The sequence below is a fragment of the Manacus candei genome, unplaced genomic scaffold, assembly GCF_025592945.1.
Source record: "Manacus candei isolate 608988 ecotype Guabito, Panama unplaced genomic scaffold, ASM2559294v1 h1tg000049l, whole genome shotgun sequence".
Classification (NCBI taxonomy): Eukaryota; Metazoa; Chordata; class Aves; order Passeriformes; family Pipridae; genus Manacus; species Manacus candei.
The window spans coordinates 30,784,511-30,807,699 of record NW_026138097.1 but is presented as its reverse complement, the minus strand read 5'-3'; the positions used below and the strand labels follow the sequence as shown (position 1 = coordinate 30,807,699).

At 35.0% G+C, this 23,189-nt stretch overlaps 1 protein-coding gene across 1 annotated transcript in view; it reads left to right on the top strand.

Annotated features, from left to right (window-relative positions):
* ADCY2 (adenylate cyclase 2) overlaps positions 1-23,189 on the top strand; it is a 215,069-nt gene that overhangs the window by 148,693 nt on the left and 43,187 nt on the right. Inside the window, exons 11-15 of the mRNA XM_051798981.1 lie at positions 951-994; positions 3,346-3,426; positions 8,133-8,202; positions 11,176-11,273; positions 17,616-17,700. Coding sequence (XP_051654941.1) covers positions 951-994; positions 3,346-3,426; positions 8,133-8,202; positions 11,176-11,273; positions 17,616-17,700 — 378 coding nt within the window. The remainder of the gene's footprint in view (positions 1-950; positions 995-3,345; positions 3,427-8,132; positions 8,203-11,175; positions 11,274-17,615; positions 17,701-23,189) is intronic.

The window sequence follows — 23,189 nt, the reverse complement described above, 5'->3', positions numbered from 1 at the left end:
CCTTGAGATTCATTGACTGTTCAGATACATTCTCCATTTGGAACATGCTAAACCTGGAGCAAAGGCTATGAAGTTAGAATCATCTGTGTGGTAGCTGGAGTGGACTTTATTCAGAGTACTCCAGGAGCCAAATCCATACTCGCTGTTACATCTACCTTCTGAAGGTGCACCTACCACTCATTAGCTATGGTTGATGGCCTGAGTTGTAGAGTAGTATAGTGCAACGTTGCATCTCTTACACTGAACAGATTTTTTAAAATTTTACTAACCCTGTTTTACTGCTGTTGGTAAGACACTGTGGGTCTACAGCTTGTACATTCATTATCTTCTACTTCTAAAAAGTGAAAGCACAAAAGTAAATTCTGATAGCTTTCAACACTGGAATTCAGTTTTGTCCCTATTACGTATGGGAACATAGAATTGAGCCATGTATTCTTGTTCAATAAATACAGTGCATCATAATGTGGATTGAGGCATGTTCATTACAGAAAGTACCCAACCATCACTATTAATCACAAAATAAATGTGGCTGTGATGGCTGCTGTTGCTTATTGATAAAAAATAATGACCATTGTCTGTGTTTGGTTACTCAGGTCTGTTTTTTTAAAAAAACACTTAAGATTCATTTTTGCTGAAGCTGTCAAAAGTTTGGACTACATCCAAAGAGTGATGACATTGAATTCTTTCTGGTAAAGCAAAACATTCTTGGATTCAGACTGTTGTATTAGTTGTTTAGTGTTTATAATGATAGATCAGTTTTTCCCCAGGTCACTTCATCTTTACTCTTGGCTGGATTTTTCTTTTAAACAGTTTTAATGTAATGCTAAAAGTATTTGTATTGGAAACTTTTCCCCTTACTTGACCCTGTTTTCCACACTGTTTTTAAAGCAACTTAGTATTGTCAAAGTCTATCGTAATTAATAAGGTTTTATTGTTTATTTGTTGTTTAGGATGTTCCCATGGGGCAATATCATTTTCAGCGTTGCAGAGAGAGGTAAATTAGTCTTAAAAAATTACTTATTCATCAAAAGTCTATATAAATACATATACATTCATATACTTTCAAATATTGAGGTCCATTTCTCACGCAAACTATTTTTTCTGCTGATACCTCTTACGTAGAGAAGGGCTATGGAAACAGATGGGCAGACATATTACTTATGAATTGCAAATACACTTCCTGCTAACAAGGAGCATTATTCGGATTTGGTATGTTGGTGAACTACTATTCGTTTCTTCTAATAAACCAGTTACTGTATCAGTGGGAAGAAAATAATATGCAGGAAAATTGGGAGGAGGTACAGAGGTGTAAGAAAAGGGCAGATGGAAAGGGCTGTTAATAATTTTTCTTACAACAGCTAATAATATATACAAAAAGAGACATTTTATGTATTTGTTTAATTGCTTTGTGTTTGTATTGTGGTTTATTATTTCAGTCTACTGTATGTTTGCAGTAATAGACATTCAAAAATTACTTTGTGATCTTTCTATAGTGCTCATGCTACAGAAAATGTTTGTAAGATCTCAATAGCTTTAAGTTTTCATGCTCCTGCTTGGTACTTTGATGACTAGGGCAAGATGATGATATAAATACCGTAAAGTCATTTGGAAGAACCTTTAAAAATTTGTATTTTCGTTGTCCTTGGTTACTGTATAGCTATGCAATTACCTAAAATATTGCTAAATTCCAGAGGATGAACAACTTTTGACTGAACATTCCTGACATTAATAAAAAGAGTCTAATTTTAAAACTACACATTTACATTTGGACAGCATGTCCAAAGAACTTCTTTCAGCCAATGAAAGATCACTGTGGCATTTGGAAATACTGCAGTTCTTGAAGTTTCTGAAGTGTTCTTGCTTTTGTGTTTCTGAACTCCATTCCAAAATAGATTTGAAAGGTACAAATGTGTCTTGATACCATATTATGGAAGGAGTTTCTATAAAACATTACTGGCATCTAATGTCCTTAGTGAGACAGACATGTAACTAGGATTCTAGCTAAGCTAGTTAGTCATTCCCACGTGAGAGAGCTGAAATGATCATAAGCACTTTGAAAATCAATATTTTATTAGAATATGAAAATGTAGGGTTTGAAGCCTGACTGTAGACTTCTGTTTGTGGCAATCTTAGCTCTTATGTAGTTACACAATAGTCTTATGTTGTTAAGAATCTACCAGGAGGATTAAGTGTAATTAGACAATGTCTCCTTATCTATGTATTTCTTCTAGATTGTTTTATATGTGAAAAATGAGTTATAAGCACTTTCTTACCTAAATTCAATAGCATTGAATAGGCAAGAAATCAGTTGTGTTTTTTAAGATTCCTGTAAGTACACTAATATAATTTCTGTATTAATTTGAATCCTGCAACAGGTTATCAGTTTTGGGGAAAAAACCCAAGAACTTGATGTTGAAGAAAATCCATGTTACCTTTTACAGGGTTCAATTTGTAGGTTAAGAACATTTTGATAAGCATAGAGTCAAATTTCAGATCTAGCTGTTGACTTCTTACAAAACACTGTTTTTAAGTTAACATTGGATTTAAGTTTTCAAATACAGAGACATAATCTATTAATATTTTAAATATTTCATTTTTAAGGAGAGCACAGCTACTGAAAGGATTAATGATGTTTGCAGTAATTTATATTAGCAGAGACAAACCCATTCTGATGATCTTCTCTTGGGTTCATATTCGGTCCAGTCAAAAGAAAAGGTGTTTTTTGTATTGCAGATGAGTTACAAGGTTGTAAATAGAGAAACATGATGTATGTTTGAAACTAATTTAGGATGGTTCTGAGTTTTCTTATTAAAAATAATAAAGTATTTCCAAGAAAAGAAGAGTTATCAGGCTTTTGGTAGAGGGTACTTTTATGTCTCAGTGCACTATCACATTGTGCTCGTCATAAAATTCTGACAAGGTTTTTAAAAATAACTGCAAGAAACAGGAATGTTTTATGAATTTGAGCATATTCTCATTCTTTTTCATGAATTCATAATACTGTGGAAAACTTTCCTTCAACCAGAATTTCTTGAGTTCTCTTGGTTTTGGTTTTGTTTCTGAAATATTGTCTTATGTTTGTATTTTAAGGGCTCGCTGATATCTAAACTCTAGATTTGCGAGTGTGTGTGCGTGTGTGTGTGTGTTGTGTATCAGATTGTAGCTTATGCTGGTATTTTTAAGAGCTTATTATGAGGCTTAGTGTGCCTGATGCATATAGTTCCTATTACAGTATAAATTTTAAAAAAATTGGTATTATCCTCACATGTTTATGCTAGCTATTGTTTAATGTTTATTAACAATGTAATGATTTTCCAAAGTAAATTCCCACATTTTTCATTTCAGAACAAAATCACAGAAAAGAAGGTTTGAGGAGGAACTGAATGAGAGAATGATCCAGGCCATTGATGGAATCAATGCTCAAAAGTAAGTCTTTATCCTCTCTTATTTCTATTCTTTCCAACTTTGGCATAAATCTGCAAGTGTTTACTATGTTTTGTTCCCACATGCACACCAAATCTGAAAACAGTAAAGGGTGTCACTAATACTGGGATAGGAAGCTCTGCACATTGTGAAGATTGGTTGTACAGTAGCATTTTCTACTATATGAGATAAGACAGCGCCTGTGAATCATGGTGTGACAGAGGTTTTGACTTGTCTTCATGGCAAAGGGGTTTTTGCTCTGTAGCTGTTTGTATCTGTAGACTTGTGACCGTAACTACAGAGTTGTCTTAACTGAGAGCAGAGGAGTAAGGCCCAAGAAATAGCTGGCTCAGGAATCAGAATGATGTGAAAATTGATGCTTCACAATTGTCACAGAAACAATTCCTCAGAATTAGAAACTTTCCCTAAAATCATAGTTTACTATCTCTCTGTTTCAACTAGTTGGTTGATTTCTTAGAGAAGGCTAATCTTGCTGGCATATTGGAATTGCTGGGGGAGGCAACCTGACGTGTTTTTTCTGTGCCCTAGGAAGAGCTGGAGGCAGTATTGATCTTTTCCTTTTGCTGGTGAATAGATAAGACTGAGAGAGAAATCAGTACCGGAAAAAATAAGTGTTCAGGCTTTTTATATTTATCTGATGAAATAAGAGAATTACCCTTCAAAAATGTGGACAATAATTGTGATGAATTATGTTTCCCCCTACTTCTGTTACTCAGAATCTTAATGATCTGAGTATTACACCTAATTATTAAATGCTCATCTGTCACATTTGGAGGTTTTTTCATATTTTAGTCCTATTAATGGTACTTTGCCTTAGGAAAATATTTTTCAGTCATTTTATAAAAGAGTGTTGAGAGTAGGTCACAGAAAGAATAGAGTGAAAGAGGGTAGGCCATGGGATTTGATTATACTAGACTTGCCTAAAACAGCTGTATAAATTTTGGTAGTTTTAATATGTCTTTAGGTACACTTGCTCTGATAAGTGGATTGTAAAAATGGTGATTTGATGTCAAAAGTAATTCATCTGTATAAATGCATTATAAAATATTGGTGTGACCATACTGTATGTTGTTTTATCTCAGAGAATCCTTGTCTTATCTAATTAGTGCATAAAATTCAGAAAAACTTTGGGATATAAAATGTTTCTGAAAAATTTTCAGTGCATTTTGTGAATTACATGAGGAATTGCACCAAGATAAGGAATGATCTTATATATCAGAAAGCTTGAATGTCACCTTCCAAAACTAGATTGTCTACCTATCTCTGTATTGATTTGCTGAATCAATCACTTAAAAGTGATGATTCAACTGAATATCTGAGAATAACTGATTCCTCAAACGGCAAGTTAATTCAATAATACTGTAACTATGTGAAGGCTAAGCGCATAGAACAGTTAAATAAAATATTTCCTACACTTAGAACACAAAACTGATCACATTTTACATATTTTTGTGCCTCAATTTTTTGACTGTAAAATGAAAATAACATTATCAGCTACAGTAATTGAGTTATTGTGAAACAAAATCTTTTGCTTTTGTGAACCAAGAAGCAAACCTTTAAGAAAATCTGTAAGAACTGGTATTTCTAAATGTTTTCAAGTGTAAAGTTTGGACTGCATAGCAAATAGGTCTGCAACTGAATAAAGAAAATTAAAAAAACATTATTGCTCTTAAAATATGGTATTAAAAGTACTATGCTTTTGACCTTTTTAGTTAGAAAAATGCATGAAAAGAATTCAAAAGCAAACATTCACTGTATAGAGTCGTGTTTCTTCCACCCTGAGCTGTCAGCATGCTCTGACTTTTTCATTCCACCCTGAGCTGTCAGCATGCTCTGACTTTTTCATCCACACCATGGTTCTTAGCCACATGTCATTCTGTGAAGAAAGTAACTGGTTGCAAGAAAATGGTCATAAAATGCGGGTCTTTGGAAATTACATGGCCAGGTGCTTTTCAGCCAGTAACTGGAAGATAAGGGAATGTAGAGTCTGTATCTTCTTAGTCCAAGACAATGCTGTAGTCCAAATGAATCACTGTCTTTACTCAGTGTAAAACAGTATGATTTGTATTGAAATGGTATCTCAAGTTTTTAAAGTGACTGTAGCGTTTTCTCTGGGATCCCTCCCTCCCTGCTCTTCTGCCAGTTCACAAGCTGGCTTAGTGATCTTTCTGCAAAACTGCCAAGCGCCACATGCACACACTGTCAGTAGCTCTGGGCATCTGGGTTAAATTCCTTCTTGTGGAATGTAAATGAAACTCTGGAATCTAAAAAGCAACCCAGGGGCTTTACAGCGTGATTCAGAGTAGTTGACTTAGTTGGCAATGTCCCTTGCAAAGTTGCATGAGGAAAGTTACGACCTGTTTATTAAATATTATTCTCTTAGAGCACTGCATTAAGATATACAGAAATACAGCTTTAAAAGAGTGAGTGAGAAACAAAGAGCTTCAGTGCTTTAACCATTAGGGTGTAACATCATTCTCCGTGTGTTTCCTTTTCCTGTACCTTCAACAAAGTACTCCTGACTGCCAAGGGCCTGTCCTACACAAGAGGGGGATGAGAAGCCCTAGCTAGGCCATCCCGAGCCTTGGTAGTTAGGAACTTGGATGGGTGGTAATCTCTTGGCTAAATATGCACCTACAGAGGGGGCTAAACTAAAGCTAATTGGTCTTTGGTCACAGTGGCTGCTGTGTTCTGTGCATAATTCCTTGCTGTACACTGTCAACCAGCACAAGGCATATTAATTCACATACTTCTGTGGATACAGCCTGAGTTCAGCTGTCTGTCTGTGTTGTTCCTGGGATTGCAAAAGAATTTAAGATGAAATTTGGTACCTAGCTTCCCAGGAGACATATCCCCAAGTACTTGCAAATACTTTGGTAAGTTTAGGTTCATCAGGGAGTGAGACTGGAGGCAGAATTTTCAGCCCTTGTCTCTATGCCAAAGGTATGTGACTTTGTGCTTTCTCTTCTGTACTTGCTCTCCACTTCCATTTGTATGTGTTGTACTATTCCCTTGTCTCAGACCTCTCAGCATGTCCTACCTAAAACCAGTATGGTTGGGTTTTTTTCTGAGCTTTAAAGAAAAACTAAAATCTTCTGAAAACATGAATTTATGATGTGTGGAGTATGAGGCTGACTTCACATGGGATCAAGTGCGTACAAACCAAATTAGGCTTTTGGGAGTAGATCTGCAGACAGAACTTTTTAGCAGTGTGGTAATGGTAATTAAATCAATCCTCCTGTCAGGTACTATAGGAAAAAAACGAGAAATTAGTTAACTATTTGGAAAAGAGGGTTACTTTAAGTTTGATTTTTATAACTAAATGGAAAAAGAATTGCATTAAATTTTAACAGTTTACTAAAAATGCTCCACAAAATGAATGTTTTCTCCAGTAGGTTACTGCTGAACCACAACAAAATCATACCATAGGTACACCAGACTACCAGATGTGTTTCTTCTCAGAGTCCTAATTGTGATCAGATATAAGTGTGAGCCATTGCAGAGCAAACTGGGAAATATATTTTGGAATTAAACATTCCTAGAACTGAGAATATTTACAGCCCCTTATTATAATGAAACTGATTGCACAGGAAGGGGGACAGTCTCCCAGGCAAGGAAACAAATACTTTTGATGTCATAAATCAAAGCTAATAACTTACACTCCACTCTGTCCACTCCTGTTCTCCCAGGACCTTAATTTTGGATCTGTTCCACTGTGGTTCATTACTGCTACTTATTTGCATTGCAACCTGTCAGCTGAGACTGAAAGTACTACTTGAAGCCTAATTTAAAGTTATTGCTGGAAATGTTGGAAAAAATCTCAGACCTAACTATTATTCAAGCTCAAATATTGCATGTCCACAGAATTAGTCTGCTTAATTAATTTTTTTTTCAGATCTGTGTAGTGCCCTTGAGGTACAAGCAGCCCAACCTTTTTGAAATTTAAGTATTTTATATCTTTGCAAGTGTCCATTAAAATAAATGTAGACTTTCATATTAGAACATTTCATTTTGTAAAAGCTATGTCAAGCTTTTGTCAAGATTCACTTAGTTTAAAATACGTCTTTCATTTCAATGCAAGTACTTATACAATTTCTCATCTTTAAGCAGGGAAGAAGTTTTTATAATCAGCAAAAAGGTCAATATCTACCTCTACAGTACAGGGCTGTCTGTGGTCAAGTGACTGACACAGTCTAAAGACAAAATCACTCCTCCTCTTTTAGTAATGTTTGTTACATTTTCATTTGCAATAGGAGTTTGTGAAGTGTAATTTACGTACCACTTTTGCATATTGGAACAGTGTTCTTCCTAAAAGAAACTTGTGAAGGACTGTTTTTATCTCAAGTTCTCTTCTGCCTGCTGGATATACTACCGTATTTTGGACATGAGTGGAATATCACTGTTAGAATTACATCATATAAATCTCTCCCTTGATTCTGCTTAAGAGTGATCCACAGAAAAGCAATTGGTCATCTGAGCTTTTGTTTCATGTTAGCAGTAGCAGTCAAAAAGGAGAGGGGATTTGTAGTCTCCACTTCTACTGTCAGTAAAAATTCACCAGATACATTGCAATACATAAGAACTTGCTTTATTCCAACTGATTTTCTTATATTGCTGCATTTCATTTGTATAAAAGTACTGGACTACTTTATTCTTATCTCAGTGATAACATTCCCTTTCTCTTCTAGGCAATGGCTTAAATCTGAAGACATTCAAAGAATATCACTTCTTTTCTATAATAAGACTCTGGAAAAAGAAGTAAGTTATTTTCAGTAAGTTCAATTGCAAATTCATTGGTCGATTCCTTCTTTGACCTACTCTAAATGAGGCTTATATCCCTTGTTTTTGTACCACATAGCCATGTCTACATCACCTCTCCTGCAAGGAGAAGTGCTCAGACCTTAAAAAAATATTTTAGCTGATTTACAGAAGAAATTTTATGCATGTAATGTCTGCAACTACTTTCCTGTTTGTAGGGCTCTGCATTTCATTTGAATTTCTTGAAATTTTTATGGTCTCACAGAAGTGGGAAAAGGTTTGATAGTCCAATTTTGATGTAACTGGAGCAAAGAATTTCTAAGTTCCATAATCTACATTCTCAAAAGGCATTTATCGAACTGCACTGGTTTTGGTTTTGTTTTTTTTTTTTTCTAATGTCTCAAAGACTCCATCTGTAGTAATGATAGACTTGTAATGATATCAGTTGCTCATTAGTTTTCTCCATATGCACTTGCTGCTCACAGTCAGTCTTGGGAAACAATACTATAAATGTCTTTTTAAGAAAAATGCCTGGCTGTCTTGGATGCAAAGCACCAAATGTTCTTCGGACTAATAATGTGTGATAAAACACTTGAGACCTGTATGTACAGGTGGAGTAACGGATAGTTTTTCTTGTCTTTGGAGTAATGATGTTGGAGAATGAAAGATTCCTCCCTTTTAGGTGATTGTCATGACCACTAGCCTATAAAGTCAGGCCTTTTTGTTGTTTTATGACCTTGTGGACCTTGAGTGTATTTCTGCATAGTGACACAGCTTCTGCAGGAAGACTGAAGAGTTGCCTCTTTCTGCTTTCTCATAAGCATAGGGCAGCTGATAGCTGAACAGTTATGCTGTCCTTCAGGGAAATAAGAGGTAGGTTTGACCACAACTAGCTGTATAACTGAGTGAACCTGTCAAGAATGGGCTAGAGGAAGCATTACCATACTGTGTTCACACTGTGCAGCAAGTATCCTCTGTGTCCGTGTGGTAGTCAAATACTTATTTATTATTGTTTTAGATACCTTTTGGTTCAAAACATCTGAAATAATTTTCAGATTCTTTCACAGCTCAGCAGAATAGTATTCTTATGGCCAGCTGACAAAGGCATGTGTTGTATGCCCTTAGCAAGGCAGTAGGGTGGAAAAGGTTTCAAGGCTTCCCTGAGCCTGTCTCAAAGACTTCATAAGAGAGAAGAACAGAGAAACTAGACCTGTTGTGTTCTTATCTGTAGTGTTTATGGGGTACACTGAGTGGATCAAAGCTGTGCCTAGGAGCTCATTAAGATTTTGATGTGTGTGGAACTAACCAATAAATTCTGAAAGACAACTTGAGAGAAAACCATGACGTGCACTTTGGACAATGACTTGGGATGAAATTTGGGAGCTAAGTTATTTAGCTGTGTAGATGCTCCCTGTAGAAGTCTAATCTCTTTTAGATTTAGAATGCTATGGAGTGGCAGAGAACTAATTGTTCTTTTTGGATCCAGCTTTTCAATATCTTTTCATTATCTTTTGATGACTCACCAATCCAGTCTTGACTTTAAACAACTCAGTAAGAAGTCTGCTTTTGGTTTAAATGGAAGCTTTTCAGATCTTGTAGGACCTGAAAGTACAGCAAGGTAATAAAGCAAACAAAGCTTAACCTGAGGAGTGAGTTGCCTGCCTTCATTAGGAAATGTATGGAGAAGTGTGAAACACTGAAATACTTTTGAAAGTGGATTGGAATTCCATGAGATTTAGCAGCAGCTCAAGGTCCAAAATTGTTGAACAGGACCATTATAAACATATTTAACAGGTGGAAGAGCACAACTTGCTGCAAATTTATGCATCAAGCAAAGTCATATTTGTACCTTGAAATTCAGTTAGATGTGTGATCAGAATTGCTTTCTGTTCGTTATATAGTTCAAAAGTGAAAAAAGCTGTTGGATTGCTGAAGTCAATTTCTAGATGTTCATGTAAAGTTTGGTGCACTGGTTTGTTCCATGGGCAGAACTTGGCAGTAAGGAAAAAGACATAGCTGTGTGCTTGCAGTTAGAAGGCACAGCTCACACCCTTTCCATTTTCTGAAGTTTGCATTTTGAGCACTTTGTGAAAATAATCTTTGGTGTATTTTCTTTTAGTAATTAAATCTTAAACTTTCATCCTTTGAAAAAAAATTTTGATAGTGTAAGTAACTTTATTAGCTACTTAGATCATTTCCATTTGAGTACTTAATTGGTTTCAACCTAGATATATCTATCTCAAATAGCAGAACAGCTCTGATAAATATTTCATTGCTTAATTCTCATGTCTCTAGACAGAGTAATTAGAGATAAATAGATTTTTCTCATGACAAAACAGATCAAATTGACTGTCTCCTAAGAATATCAAGTGTTTAGTAGTATCGGTAGACATAGGAGGCCTTTTAACAGAGACATAAAAGATTTTAATTGAAGTAATAATATAGGTCCAGTAAATATCAGTGTGATTGCTAGCTATGCTCTGTAGCACAGTTTACAATTTGCTACTTTTTTTGCTCAGAAATTTCCTGTTTAAATGAGGGTTATGTTTTTTATAATTGTTTCAGCCCATTCAGTATTTATCAATAATTGAAAATTGAATAATTGAGGAATTAATGACAAAGAATCTTGGAATCTGTTCAGAATGGTTGACCATTCCTAAAAATATTTTTTAAAAATGTTTCAGTTTTTTTGTTGCCATTGTTGTTAATTAAACTTTTTATGATGAACTTGGGATAATCTGTTCAGTGAAGGGACAAGTCAAAACTGTTTGACATGGCTGTTTTTCAAGAAGCAAAAGGATTCAATACTATGCCTGATAATCCCTAGCCCTAGGTTAGTGGATATGAAGTCACTGAAGAACAGGAAATTTACTGTTGCTAAAGACTACCTATACATATGTGCATCTTTAAGCTGAAGTTTCAGCTTGACTTTGGCAATTGTTTTTTTAACATTTGATTTTTTTTTTCTTCTAGTACCGAGCAACTACTCTACCTGCATTTAAGTATTATGTGACTTGTGCCTGTCTCATATTCTTCTGCATTTTTGTTGTACAGATTCTGGTTTTGCCAAAGTAAGTGATATTTAACGTGTACTCATTTCTATGTATATTTGCTCATTAGTGTTAAAAAAAATAAGTAAAAAATGTTTTAATTGTCAGATTACAAAGGTCAATTCATGGAAATTAAACTAAACAGAGAGGACCAAGGATTTCATACCGTTTTCAAAGTTAGGCTTATTTCTAATTTTAAATACTGTCAATGATGTTGTGCTAAACATTAGTTTAAATTCTTCATTCATTTTAGTTTTTCTCTTTGCATTTAAAAATATGATGATAATGACAGGAATGAAATTCATATGTGTAAAAAAAGTAATACAAGCTATAAGTTTGTGCAACTAAAATTATGTGTAAAATGTGTGATGGACATTGAAGTGGGAGAAAATGGATTACGGAGTTGGAACTGTGATAAATAAATGTATTTAACATATGGCTGTGATAATACTGCTCTATTAAGCATTAAAACATATAATTAATATTCATAAAGTGTATATTTTTAATTTTAGAATATTTTAATCAGTTTCTGGGATAATAGTTTCATCATAATTTATATATTATGTGCTGATTTATATTTGTGCATATAAATCAGCTATTTTTCTTTCTGTGTATATTCTAGAAAGGCTGAAAACTGGAAGATATTTCTAATAAAGAATGTTTTATTAGACTTCTCAAAATGGAATTTTGCTGTTGATTGTTTACTAAGTGGAAAGTTGATATTTGTTTTATAGGAATAATTTCTAAAGACAACTCTGTATATTCCCTGTGATATAGTATTTCTTAACTCATAGTCCTTTCTCCTGTACAGTGCTTTCAGGAGTATTACTTGTAATCACAGTTGGTTGATGGGTCTTATTCTGTAGTATTTACTCACATTTTAATTCAAAGCCAGAAGGAACTGCTAGGTCATTATAAATTGATTTTCCACACTGCAGACTTATTTTATAACATTTATAAAGTTTTATGGACTTCTGTTCAGATGTTACAGCAGTTTCCCAGCTAGCTTCTAAAACAGAGCTACAAGCTACAAAGGGACACTCTTCCAAGGATTCAGCAGTGTCCTACTCACGGTTCAGTCTGACTTTGGGCATTACTATTGAAAACTTTGAAATTAGGGCACATGGCTAATTTTATTTTACAAGCTCATACTGTATTTTGATAAATACAGGAATTGATTCAGGGAAATTCATGATTTGTGGTATCCCAAAAGCCAAAGGGGAATTTCACTACCCCCTTCCAGCAGTATGATTTCTGAATCTGTTTTTAGGTTTTGATTTCTTTCATGAAAATTCATCTACGTTTATCATCTATCATACATGTAGTAAGAAGCTCATTTTGCTCTATCCTTATTATGTCATTTAAACCAATAGTGTAGCTCATTAAAATATAACAGACTATCAGTGAACTCTAGGGAGATGTAAGGAAAGTGTCCTCCAGCTTGTAAAAACACATGCTGATATTACATGATCTCATTGTAACATTAGAGCAAAAGACACATATACTTTATCATTTTCATTAAAAAGATGTTAAATGTCTTATGGTCTTTTTATAGGACTGCATATTAAATTGTAAAAGCAAAAGTGTAAAATCAGGTATTACCAACATGAATGATATTCAGCTTCAAGTGGCCTGTGGATTATTTAAATAGATGCAAAAAATGGAAAACAGAAAGTCAAGGCGTTATACAGGCACATGTGTCTTTGCTGGAGAACTGGGAGCATTGCAAATAAAAAATAAATTAAAAAAAGTTGAAAAATCACCAGTGTATGTAGTAATCAGAAATGTAGCTCAAATTGAACGTACTCCAATGCTGCAGATGTTATTCTCTTCTAAAATTCTATCTAGCCTTTTTGTTTTCTTCCAAAATTCTACAGGATTTTTAAATGGTGACCTAATGAAGACAGGGAGATGAACTACATCTGTCATTGGGTTTTATTGATTCACTTTTCCATTAATCTGGTTTTGCAGTAGTGTAATATCATTGATTTCTGTGCAGGCACACTGCCTGCTACTTAAAAGTAGATTTGGAGGTATTTGATAGTGAATAACGTCCAGCAAGTCGCAAGTACTAAGTAATATCTTCAAGATCACAACCCATTTATTTCAAAGCTGAAATAATTTATTAATGTGTTAATTTTCCCAGGGTCAATAAACTGATGTGGTATTTTAATAATAAACCTTACATAAAGTGGTAACTATAAATTTAATCAAGTAAACAATATCTTGGGGTGAAATGTATAATGAGGAGTAGGTCTTTATTGTGACATTAAAATGAAAGCAAATCTTGTTCATTACATTTCCTTGGAACAGGCCTTCAGTGGCTCTCTACCGTTCTTCATTTATCAAGTGAGAAAAGTATCTTTAATAATTCATGACAACTGTACATTCTTTATTTAAGCAAACAGTCAACTAACATGGAATTGGTGGTGTTGGGTTTTTTGAAATGCAAACTGGTGAGTTGACAAAAGTATGTTTCTATTGAACAGGAGATACTTCTTGTGCTACTCGAGTAAGGGATTTATTAGGGGCTACATTTAAGATTCTTTCTGAGTCTTCGCTCTCTGAGAGTGCTGTGTTCAAGAAACTGTGTCCTTTTGTCCTGAGTCATGCCAAATTACCAGTCTTCTCATTCTATACAGGCAGGTTATTAGAAGGCCCTAACATAGTATTTCCAATTAGGCACAGCTGAATTTCTTCATAGAAAAGGTAGTACTTAAAAACTTTGTCTGAAAGCAGGCATGTAAAATATAAGACAATATAAATGAAAGAAACCCACCATTATTAGCTATCTTTCTGTTCTATCTAATTTAAAAAACCAAACCAAACCAAACCAAAAATAAAACAAACAAACAAACAAACAAAAACAAAACCACAACTCAAGTGGAGTTATAACACTCGACTGGTATTTTTTAACACTGAAACTGCCATACAGTCTCCATAGTTATTGAATCCTTTGATGGCTTACTGAAAGCATCGGTCGAATTATGAAAAAAATAGCTATTTTTAGATACCAAAGGAGTCTAAATTCAATATTGCCTTAATTGTCATTTGCAATGTCTTCATTGTGATTTTATCACTTCAAGAGAATTTGCAGTTCTGTAGTTCAAAACATGGACATTCATTACCTGGCAAGCTAAGGAAATTCTCCACATGCCACTAAGGAACGTGTGCCATAGGTCACATATTTTCCTAAAAGTTACAAAATTGTAGAAGGAATTTATTCTTTTCTACATTTTTTGGTATCTTTACCTTTATAAATAAATTTTTATTTTTCAGTTGCCAGTTGAAATGTTGCCAACAAGATATAAGTATGGATAAATACAAATTTTTTCCAATCCCATACCACCTGATAAAAATGAATAGTTCAAAACAGAGATTTGCTGATGAAACAAGAAAAATATAAGCAGTATAGCCAAGATCATAAATTATTTCAAAATGGAACTATCTGAAGCCTGAGAAGTTCCCATGCTGTCTCCTCAATGTTAAACTGTCTCACTGTAGGTTATGATCAAAGGTTGTCCTGTCAGGGTTCCTGGTGGGGCTCTCTAGCAGGTCGTTCCTTGAATGGTCAATTCCTCTTCCATTGAAGAGGCAGGTAAAAAGTTATCTGGCTGATGTGATTTCGGGTGTTCTTTTGACTAGTTTGCCTGAATCTGTCAATGCAATGTATTAGGTGACCTGTGCAATGCATTTGGTAACTCTACACAATAAAAATGAGATTAATTTACTGTAAAGATCTGTACTGGTTTTGTAATGTTCCAGTGACAAAAAATAAATGTATGTTATGTATTTTCTATGGTTATTACTTCAAATGGGACTTGGTTTTGGTGGCACTTAATTTTTAGTATTTTGCTTCCCTTTGTAGCATTTTCAGCCCACTTCTTTCCTTCTAGGAGAACTATGAAACTGTTTTATCTTAACTGAAACAGAAGTCCTGCTGTTCCCAGAAAAGTATGGGGTGTGGGGAACAAAAATACTACTTTTTTTTCTCTCTTTTCATCCCTCAAATCTGGATTCTAAAATACCACTTTTCCTTTTTGTTATCCTCAGTCCTTTTCTCTTTGCCCTATTCACCTTGCTGTGTAATTCTTTTTCTTGCACCTCCTCAATAACATCATTGATTATGTAAACCAGCTACAAAGACCTTTTGTTCTTGTGTGTTGCCTGGGAGATAAAGTACTTTTTGCATAAGCTCTCTTTATGCCATGTTAATTTTATTTCCCTTGCTCTCCACTTTCTCTCACAAACATCATCATTTCTTCTTCTGAAAGGATGCGCTCCAAACTTGACTGATAAGGCTATTCTTGTGTTGAATTACTCTTTAAGGTGTGCAAGCTCCTTTTTTTTATCCTTCATATCAGAGAAAGAATAACAGTAGCTTGAAATGTAAAACTGGTTCCTTGAATGTTACTGAAGGACATATGTGATTGGAAGTGTTTATGCATATATAAAAATTAAGCCTGTTAGTTTTCTAACAGGCTTTCTTTCTAATTTCCTAATTGGCTTTTTTTCCCTCTTCTTTCATCTCTTCTGTTGCTTACTAGATTTTAAATTCCTAAAGAGTTTTACATATTCTGATGTACAGCTTACTGTCTCAGTCTCATTGAGAAATTTTTGGAGAACATGTATTCATAAACAATAATGATTTTCAAATAATTTTTAAAAGAAACATTATTTTAATATTAATATATTTCGTGAATTGCCAGTTGTTTGTTTTTCATCAACTGTGCACATCAGCCCAAAATCTGATGATTAATACTTAATATATAAGAAGTTCTCTGAGTGATTGGCAGGGAAGCTCATCAGTTATGCTCCAAAATGCTTTTAATGGCTTCAAATTGGTTGATGCTCTTAATGCTTTTTTGTTCTTTCCTGAAAATAGCTTGTATAACACTGTTGTTAAAACAGATCAAAATGTTTTCCAATACTTGTATGTCATCTAAGGAAATTGATCCATATAATTCTACTCCTAATTGTTAGTACTATAGTTTTGAAAATGTATACATTTGAGTTCACATGGAATCTCTAAACAACAGAGATGTATGCTTTTATTGATAATGTATTTTAATTCTGAATCATAAGTTTATGAAGCCACTAACAATATAACAGATGTTATAGTTTTATGGAAATGCAGGAGATATAAAACTTATTTCTGAAATGTCATGCCAATATTTCCAGCATATAAGGTTTCATAAAATAAGATATTTACTTATGCTCAAAGGAATTGAGAGGTATTTTTTAATTCTGTAAGAGTATCAAATCTGTGGTTAAAACTGAAGGCAAGTACTCAGGTGAGGGACTCATGACAGCATCTAGTTCTCTTCCTTAAACAATTCAGTTGATCCAGAGCTTCTGGTGTTCTCTTGGAATTCATTAAGCATAATTAAGTTCCACTGCATCTTTCCCTAGGCAGATGTGCTAAGAAGCTCTTGTATAGTGCCTGATGGAGCAATTATGCTCTACTGCGGTATTCATATAGAGACATTTCCATATTTGCAGAATGAATGAATGAATGAATGCACAGATTGTTACTGTATCTCTGTTTCTGTTTACTGAATATCCAGGGATGCTATCTTGACTAGACCTTCCTATTTATAACACAAGAGAAAAACATGAATTAGAACACTGAGTAAGGATGATTTCAAGAAGAGTACAGATTATTCTTTTTTTTCCCATTTAAAATATATTGTTGGTTCTTCTTTCTTTGTGGTGTTTACTTTTCCTTCCTAACATTTCTTCCCATACTTCAGAATCAGACTGGCAAGCCAGTCAAATTTGACCATTCATGAAATACCAGTCACTATCAGGGCCCTTGCTGACTGAGACTCTGCAGCATCACAGATATCACAGGTTCTACCTGACGGACACTGAAAACCAGGCAACACTATCCCGTGCTATTTTCTACTTTTTAGAGGTGAATGTACCCTACAAACAAGTTTATTTTGTATATATATTAAAATAATTAAAAATCATATAAAAATAATATAAAATCAACAACATAAAACTAGAGCAATACGCATCTTCTTTAATACAGGCTTCTTAAAGTCAAAACAAAACAAAACATTGCTGCTGTTAATGTACCCTGTCATTTAAATTATATGTGTAGAAATTATTTTGTCATGGTAATAGCTTTGCAAAGTCAGAGGTAATACCAATTCAAACATTCCTGAATTGAGAAAATGGCAGGAGGAAAGGCCTGGTCATTCTATTAAGGATTAAAATTGTTTTTCCATGGTGTCAATATTTGAAAGTTGCAACTTGCACATAGTAATTTTTCATATCATTGGTATTATAGACTAAGAAAGGTCATGCTACAATTGTGCAACAGAAAAATTAATACATGTTTTCCTTTTCTTCTAGAACATCTATTCTCGGAATTTCATTTGGGGCCGCATTTCTCTTCCTTTCCTTCATTTTGTTTGTCTGTTTTGCTGGACAGCTTTTGGTAGGTATTCAAGGAAATTTAATCCATTAGTTGATGGTTTCTTTTAAATAACATGTTCTGATTTTGCCAAGTTACTCTGTCTTTGCAGAGTACCAGTTAAAGGAGAAAGGCTGCATGCTGAGGCTTCTGTGGACATTGTTTTGTCCATGTTAATTTTCTGTAAAATGTCCTCATTTATCTGAAAACCAGTAAATGCCAATGGAGTGGTTGTCTGTATCTACATGGATAATCTCTTTCCACTATAAAGCTGGATCCTCTGAAAGGTTTTCATTATTATTTGATTGATTACCTTTTCAAAATCTTTTGCTATTTTGATTGCAGGAGGTGACTCATGAGTGCTTTCTTTTGGGAACTGTGTATTTGTTTAAGTGTTATGTAAGACCATTTTCTGAATTTAGAGAATATTTCACCATAACAATTGGTTTGAGATATAAAAATGTTATAGTAAATTTCCAATTTTGCTGTTGAGTACTCCAGGTAATACCTATTAGTGTACGAAATGTTATGCTGAATTTCAGAATTTAATTTAATTCAATATTTGGGCAAACCTTTCAGCATTTCGCAATGTAATTTCCAAGTATTACTGTCCTCCTTTCAGTTATTCTCAAATAGATCCACCATGTGACTCCATCTAGAACAAGGAGCTTCAGGATTTGTAAGAAAGTGAACACAATCTGAATTTGTCATATAATCTGAAATAAAACTATCTGTATACCTGTCACTTAATCTCCACTTCTCCTTCTCTGCATTGCCATAAACTATCATAGCAAAAACTGAAATATCTTTTATAAAAAAGCAAAATATCACATGGGAAAGACTATGCAGTAAAACAGTAAGAAAAAGTAATTAAAGAAAGAAACAGTGGAAGTAGGATTTTATAATTTCCCTCTCTTCTCTTGTGACGCTTATAATCAACCAGGACATATTTTTAAGAAAATATAATTAATGTACATTTCGGTTGTCTTTCCAATAAGTTACAGATGCTGCCACTGCTCAGGAATTAATCTGAAATAGAATGAAACAATACTTTAAATTATCGTTACTCATTGAAGAGAGGTCTTAGAGGTGTTGCTATTACTTAACAGTAAAACTTAGTTCTCATGTAATGTCATACTTGATTGCTATTTGTTATTGACATAAGAGTAAAATGGTGATATCAGTGTACTGCCCTTCAATTAGTAAATCAAAAAAAAACAATCCTTCAAGGAAAAGCCAGCCTTTTTCCTGTAGGTAATAGAGGTGCTAATGAAATGGCATCAAGAAGTGCTGGGACATACACTCTCCTGGGGCTTTTATTTATAGTGTTACTTAGGAGGAATACAAATATATTTTTCTGGATTTAAAGGGATGGCTAAGCAAATATCCCAAGTCAGAGTTGAGGAGTTTGCCACTTGAATAATGACTAACACCTACTTACAATGCCTTGTAAATAGTTCCCAGAAATGGAGTCCTATTATTGCAATTCTCTTGACTTGCCAGATGTCACGTTCTAACCTAAATAACTTGAAGAGGAGCTACTTTTGTCTACGTCTTTGTGAGTTCGTATATTCTAATACAGAAACTATGCTGCTAAGAAGCCTTTCAGCAACTTATGACTATAGTTGATGCAGCGTTGTCTTTCCTTCATGAGCATGGAAGTTGTTCTGTAAGGTGATGGATGAGAGAGAGTTAACAAAAGAGGCAGTAGGTTTTTTTTCCCTTGTCTTCTCCCTAAGATTTCTTCCTTCATGTCAAAATCCAAGTATTGTTTTGCAGCTTTAACCACAATGACAACCTATGTTATATTTCAGTAGCATACTCATTGCAGTATCTGACCCATAAGTATAAATGTTTTCTTTCTATAAGTCTAAAATTTCAAACCATATAAGTATCAATATCTGAGTTTTCACACTACAGTGTCAATGTTAACAGAAATCAGGCTTTATCATCCTAATGCTAATGTGGTTTGGGTTTGTTAGGGGATTTTTTTGCCAGTGGGGGATTTTCACACCTCTTTTTCTAAAGAGGTACATTTTGGATTCCCCTATAGAGGTCATGTAGTAAATGTGGATGTGCTTGTATGTACATGCATATGCACATAATTGCAGATTTTAAATTCACCAAATATCTCTCTTCTAAAATGCACCAAAAAAACTGAGAATTTTTTGGGTCTGACTGACTCTGACAGATGACCTGTGGCGGGTTAGCCTTGGCTATGGGCCAGACACCCACTCAGCTGTTCACTCACTCTGCCTTGTGGCTTGATGTAAGGCAGGGAAATCACTGACCAATTACTGTCATAGACAAAGCAGACTCAACTTGGGGAAAATTAATTTAATTTATTACCAATGCAAATAGATTTAGGTAGTAATAAACAAAACCAAATATGAAAGCTGTGCCATTAGTCCCCCCATCCCAAATTCAGCTTCATTCCTTTGCTCCAGACTCTTCTACCTCTTCTCAGGAAGCACAAGTGGGGGTAGAGAGTGGTTGGTACATAGGCATTTCTGTCTGCTGCTTCTTCTGTTCACAATTTCATCCTGCTCCATCTTAGGGTCTCCACAGGCTGCAGTTCCTTCAGGAACGTCACTTGCTCCAGGATGTGTCCTCCATGGGCTGAAGTGTGGCCATCTACTCCAGCATAAGTACTTCTTCCTCCAACCTTGGTGTTCCCTCTGCTGTTTCTCTCTTTTTGTTCCCTCCTCCTCTCTCTGCCAAACACTTCTGGCTCTTTCTTGCACTGCTGTCCCGTGGGGTGCCCGGCCAGGGTCAGGCCCTACCACCAACCTGAGCCCCTGCATCTGGTACATAAACTTGCAGTAGTAGTCAAATATTTACAGGACTGTTAACACGATTAAAAAATGGTACCTGTAGTGCCAGTGAAGACAGCAAAATCTAAGTTCAAGTTAGGACATCTGGCTGTCACTGTGTTATGTGCTTGTCTCAGTACTTTGGACACTGTCCTCTCAGTCTCCACCAATTACAAATGGCTGTCGCCACCACAGAGTAAGTCACACAAAACCCAACACTGAACAAGTTTCTCTAATTTTCATTTCATTGGCAAGAGAAAAAAACCCACCCAGATTGTAATGCTAAAATTACTAGCTCTTACAGAATTTAATGGCAATATTCCAAGAGATTTGTGCTCACTCTTTCACTCTGAGTTTATTCTTAATTGATTCTACTGTTTAGCAGCACTGGTGTGGTCAGCTCAATCTAGTGTAGAGTGATAATATCAGTCATTAAAGAAGAATAGCAATGTTTCCATCAAAGGATGCAGCACAGTAGTAGCACAAATAAGGAGATGTCCAGAGCCTGCCTTTGGAGTGTTTCATTCCCTGCCAGTCTTGGCCCATAGGCATTGAACCTTCCTCAGTCCTAGCTAAAATGGCATATGTCCTGAAACTTGAAAGGAATTTATGTTCTAATTACTTCTTTGTGCCTATGCTTTTTTTTGTTGTTAGTTTTTTAGATAATCACAGTATTCAGAGTAAAATCTGAACATTATGAGTCTTTTTGGTAAAGATACTTTATGGTTTATACTTTCACATTTTAAATGTCTCTTCTTTTTTATTAATTCTGAATATTTTCTTTGAATTTTCCTTGAGAGGTTTCCTTCCCAAATTACATGCAGAAACAGGACCATGTAGTGATGATCCTTTAGCTCATATATATTCTGTGTCTCTTCTCTTTATCTTCCTTAAGTACAGACAGAATGAGTGTGAAATGCCTCAGACCTGGTAACTGTTAATGTGTTTTACCTCCTGATGTGAATGCAAGGAAGTAGACATCTGGTTACCTAAATGATACATCAGAAAATGTAATGCAATCAATAGAAAAAAACCACACCAAGCATGTAAAGGAAAGATCTCTGGGGTGGCTGATGTAGCCGGCCAAAGAACTATTAGTCTCAAGCAGATTTTCCACGTTCATTGATTCAAATACTATCTCAAAAATCTCTTTGCATTACCTACGACATGGGTGCACTTAATTGATGTGACATACTCTTTGTGCCAGTTATTTTCCACTAATCTGAAATAGCTTTTTGCTGTATATGTTTATAACTTACAAACCTATTTAACTACTTCAACTAATAGGGAAGATAGAAGTAATACCATCTCATCTGAACATGTTTATAGTCTCTCTTAAATACCCAATTGAACCATGGAATTAGCAGAACACAATACCAACAAAATAAATATCAGAAAATAACTACCTCTACAGCTGAGAAAGATGTTCTGCTTTGAGGTCACCAAAGCATCTGACTGTTTAGCCAGTACATGAGCAGCCCTGTCCCTGCTGTATCGGTGGAGAGGCACGGACAGATCGCTCACAGACCAATTTGATCGGCAAAATGTCAGACTTACTAGAAGGATAACACACTTTATATACTGCTTATTACACCCAGACGCATGATTCTTCTTCACACAGCATTGGATACATAAGGAAAACATACTTTGTTGTCCACTGCTAATTGGACCACAACAGGTGTCCATATGAGCTGAGGGCACACGTTCACCCTCTTGAAACTGCACCTTAACTTTGGCAGGGAGCCTTCTTTGTTCTAACTTCAAAGGCTGAAGCCATATTAGTTACGCAGTTCTTTTACTGTCTGCACCCAGCCATGCCAAGGCAAGGCTCACAGAAATGCAAAGGAAATTGTTCATGCACAATCTCTATTCTTCCAACACTGCTGGAGAGAACACTTTGTTTACGCCACACCACTGTACAAAGAGTGAAACACAATCTTTACCTTTTCTTTGTATTTTACTGTAAAGCAATTGGTATTGGTACTTAACAGTCAGAAAGACAGTATACGCTTAAGGTATTTAGAAACTCTGCAAGGAAAGGAATATCAGCACCAACACTACTTGAAAATTATTTTTGACACGGAATTTTATCTCTGATGTGAGTGTCTCTTAACACCAATACAGATGAAAGATCTAGGCCCTTTATTTTCTTTAATATAAGGCTTTGCTTGTAAATTAAGATTAAAACAGGGATGGGGGAAGGAAGGGAAAACCTAGAGAGGCACTTTGGCACCTACAGCAGGGTCCATGAAAGAGGCTCATCAAACCTAAATGTCATTCTGATGAATTTCTAGCACAGGCACTACTACAGCAAATCCATCACCACTAAGTAAAGTACTATGTTCAGACTTCAGGAATTTTTGGAAATGTACTGATGTCAGTAAAAAAAAATCTTTCTTACCATGTTTATGACATTACATGATTGTGACCAGCTGGAGAACTTGCCTATCTTGGCGAATGAGTTTCTTATCTCTGTTTTGCTAATAAGTTCTCCTTTAGTATTTTTTGATGAGACTAGCTTGAAAGTTTTTTAAATACAGTAATGCTGCTTTTTAGTGTCTTTGCCCAAGATGAGATTGTAAGTTACTTCCAAATAAGAGATATCCAAGTGTGCTTCTTTATAATAACTCTAGTATGCAAATTATTTTTCCTATGGTTAATTTTAAAAGGACAAAAGCAGAGAGCATCCAGATTGTTTTC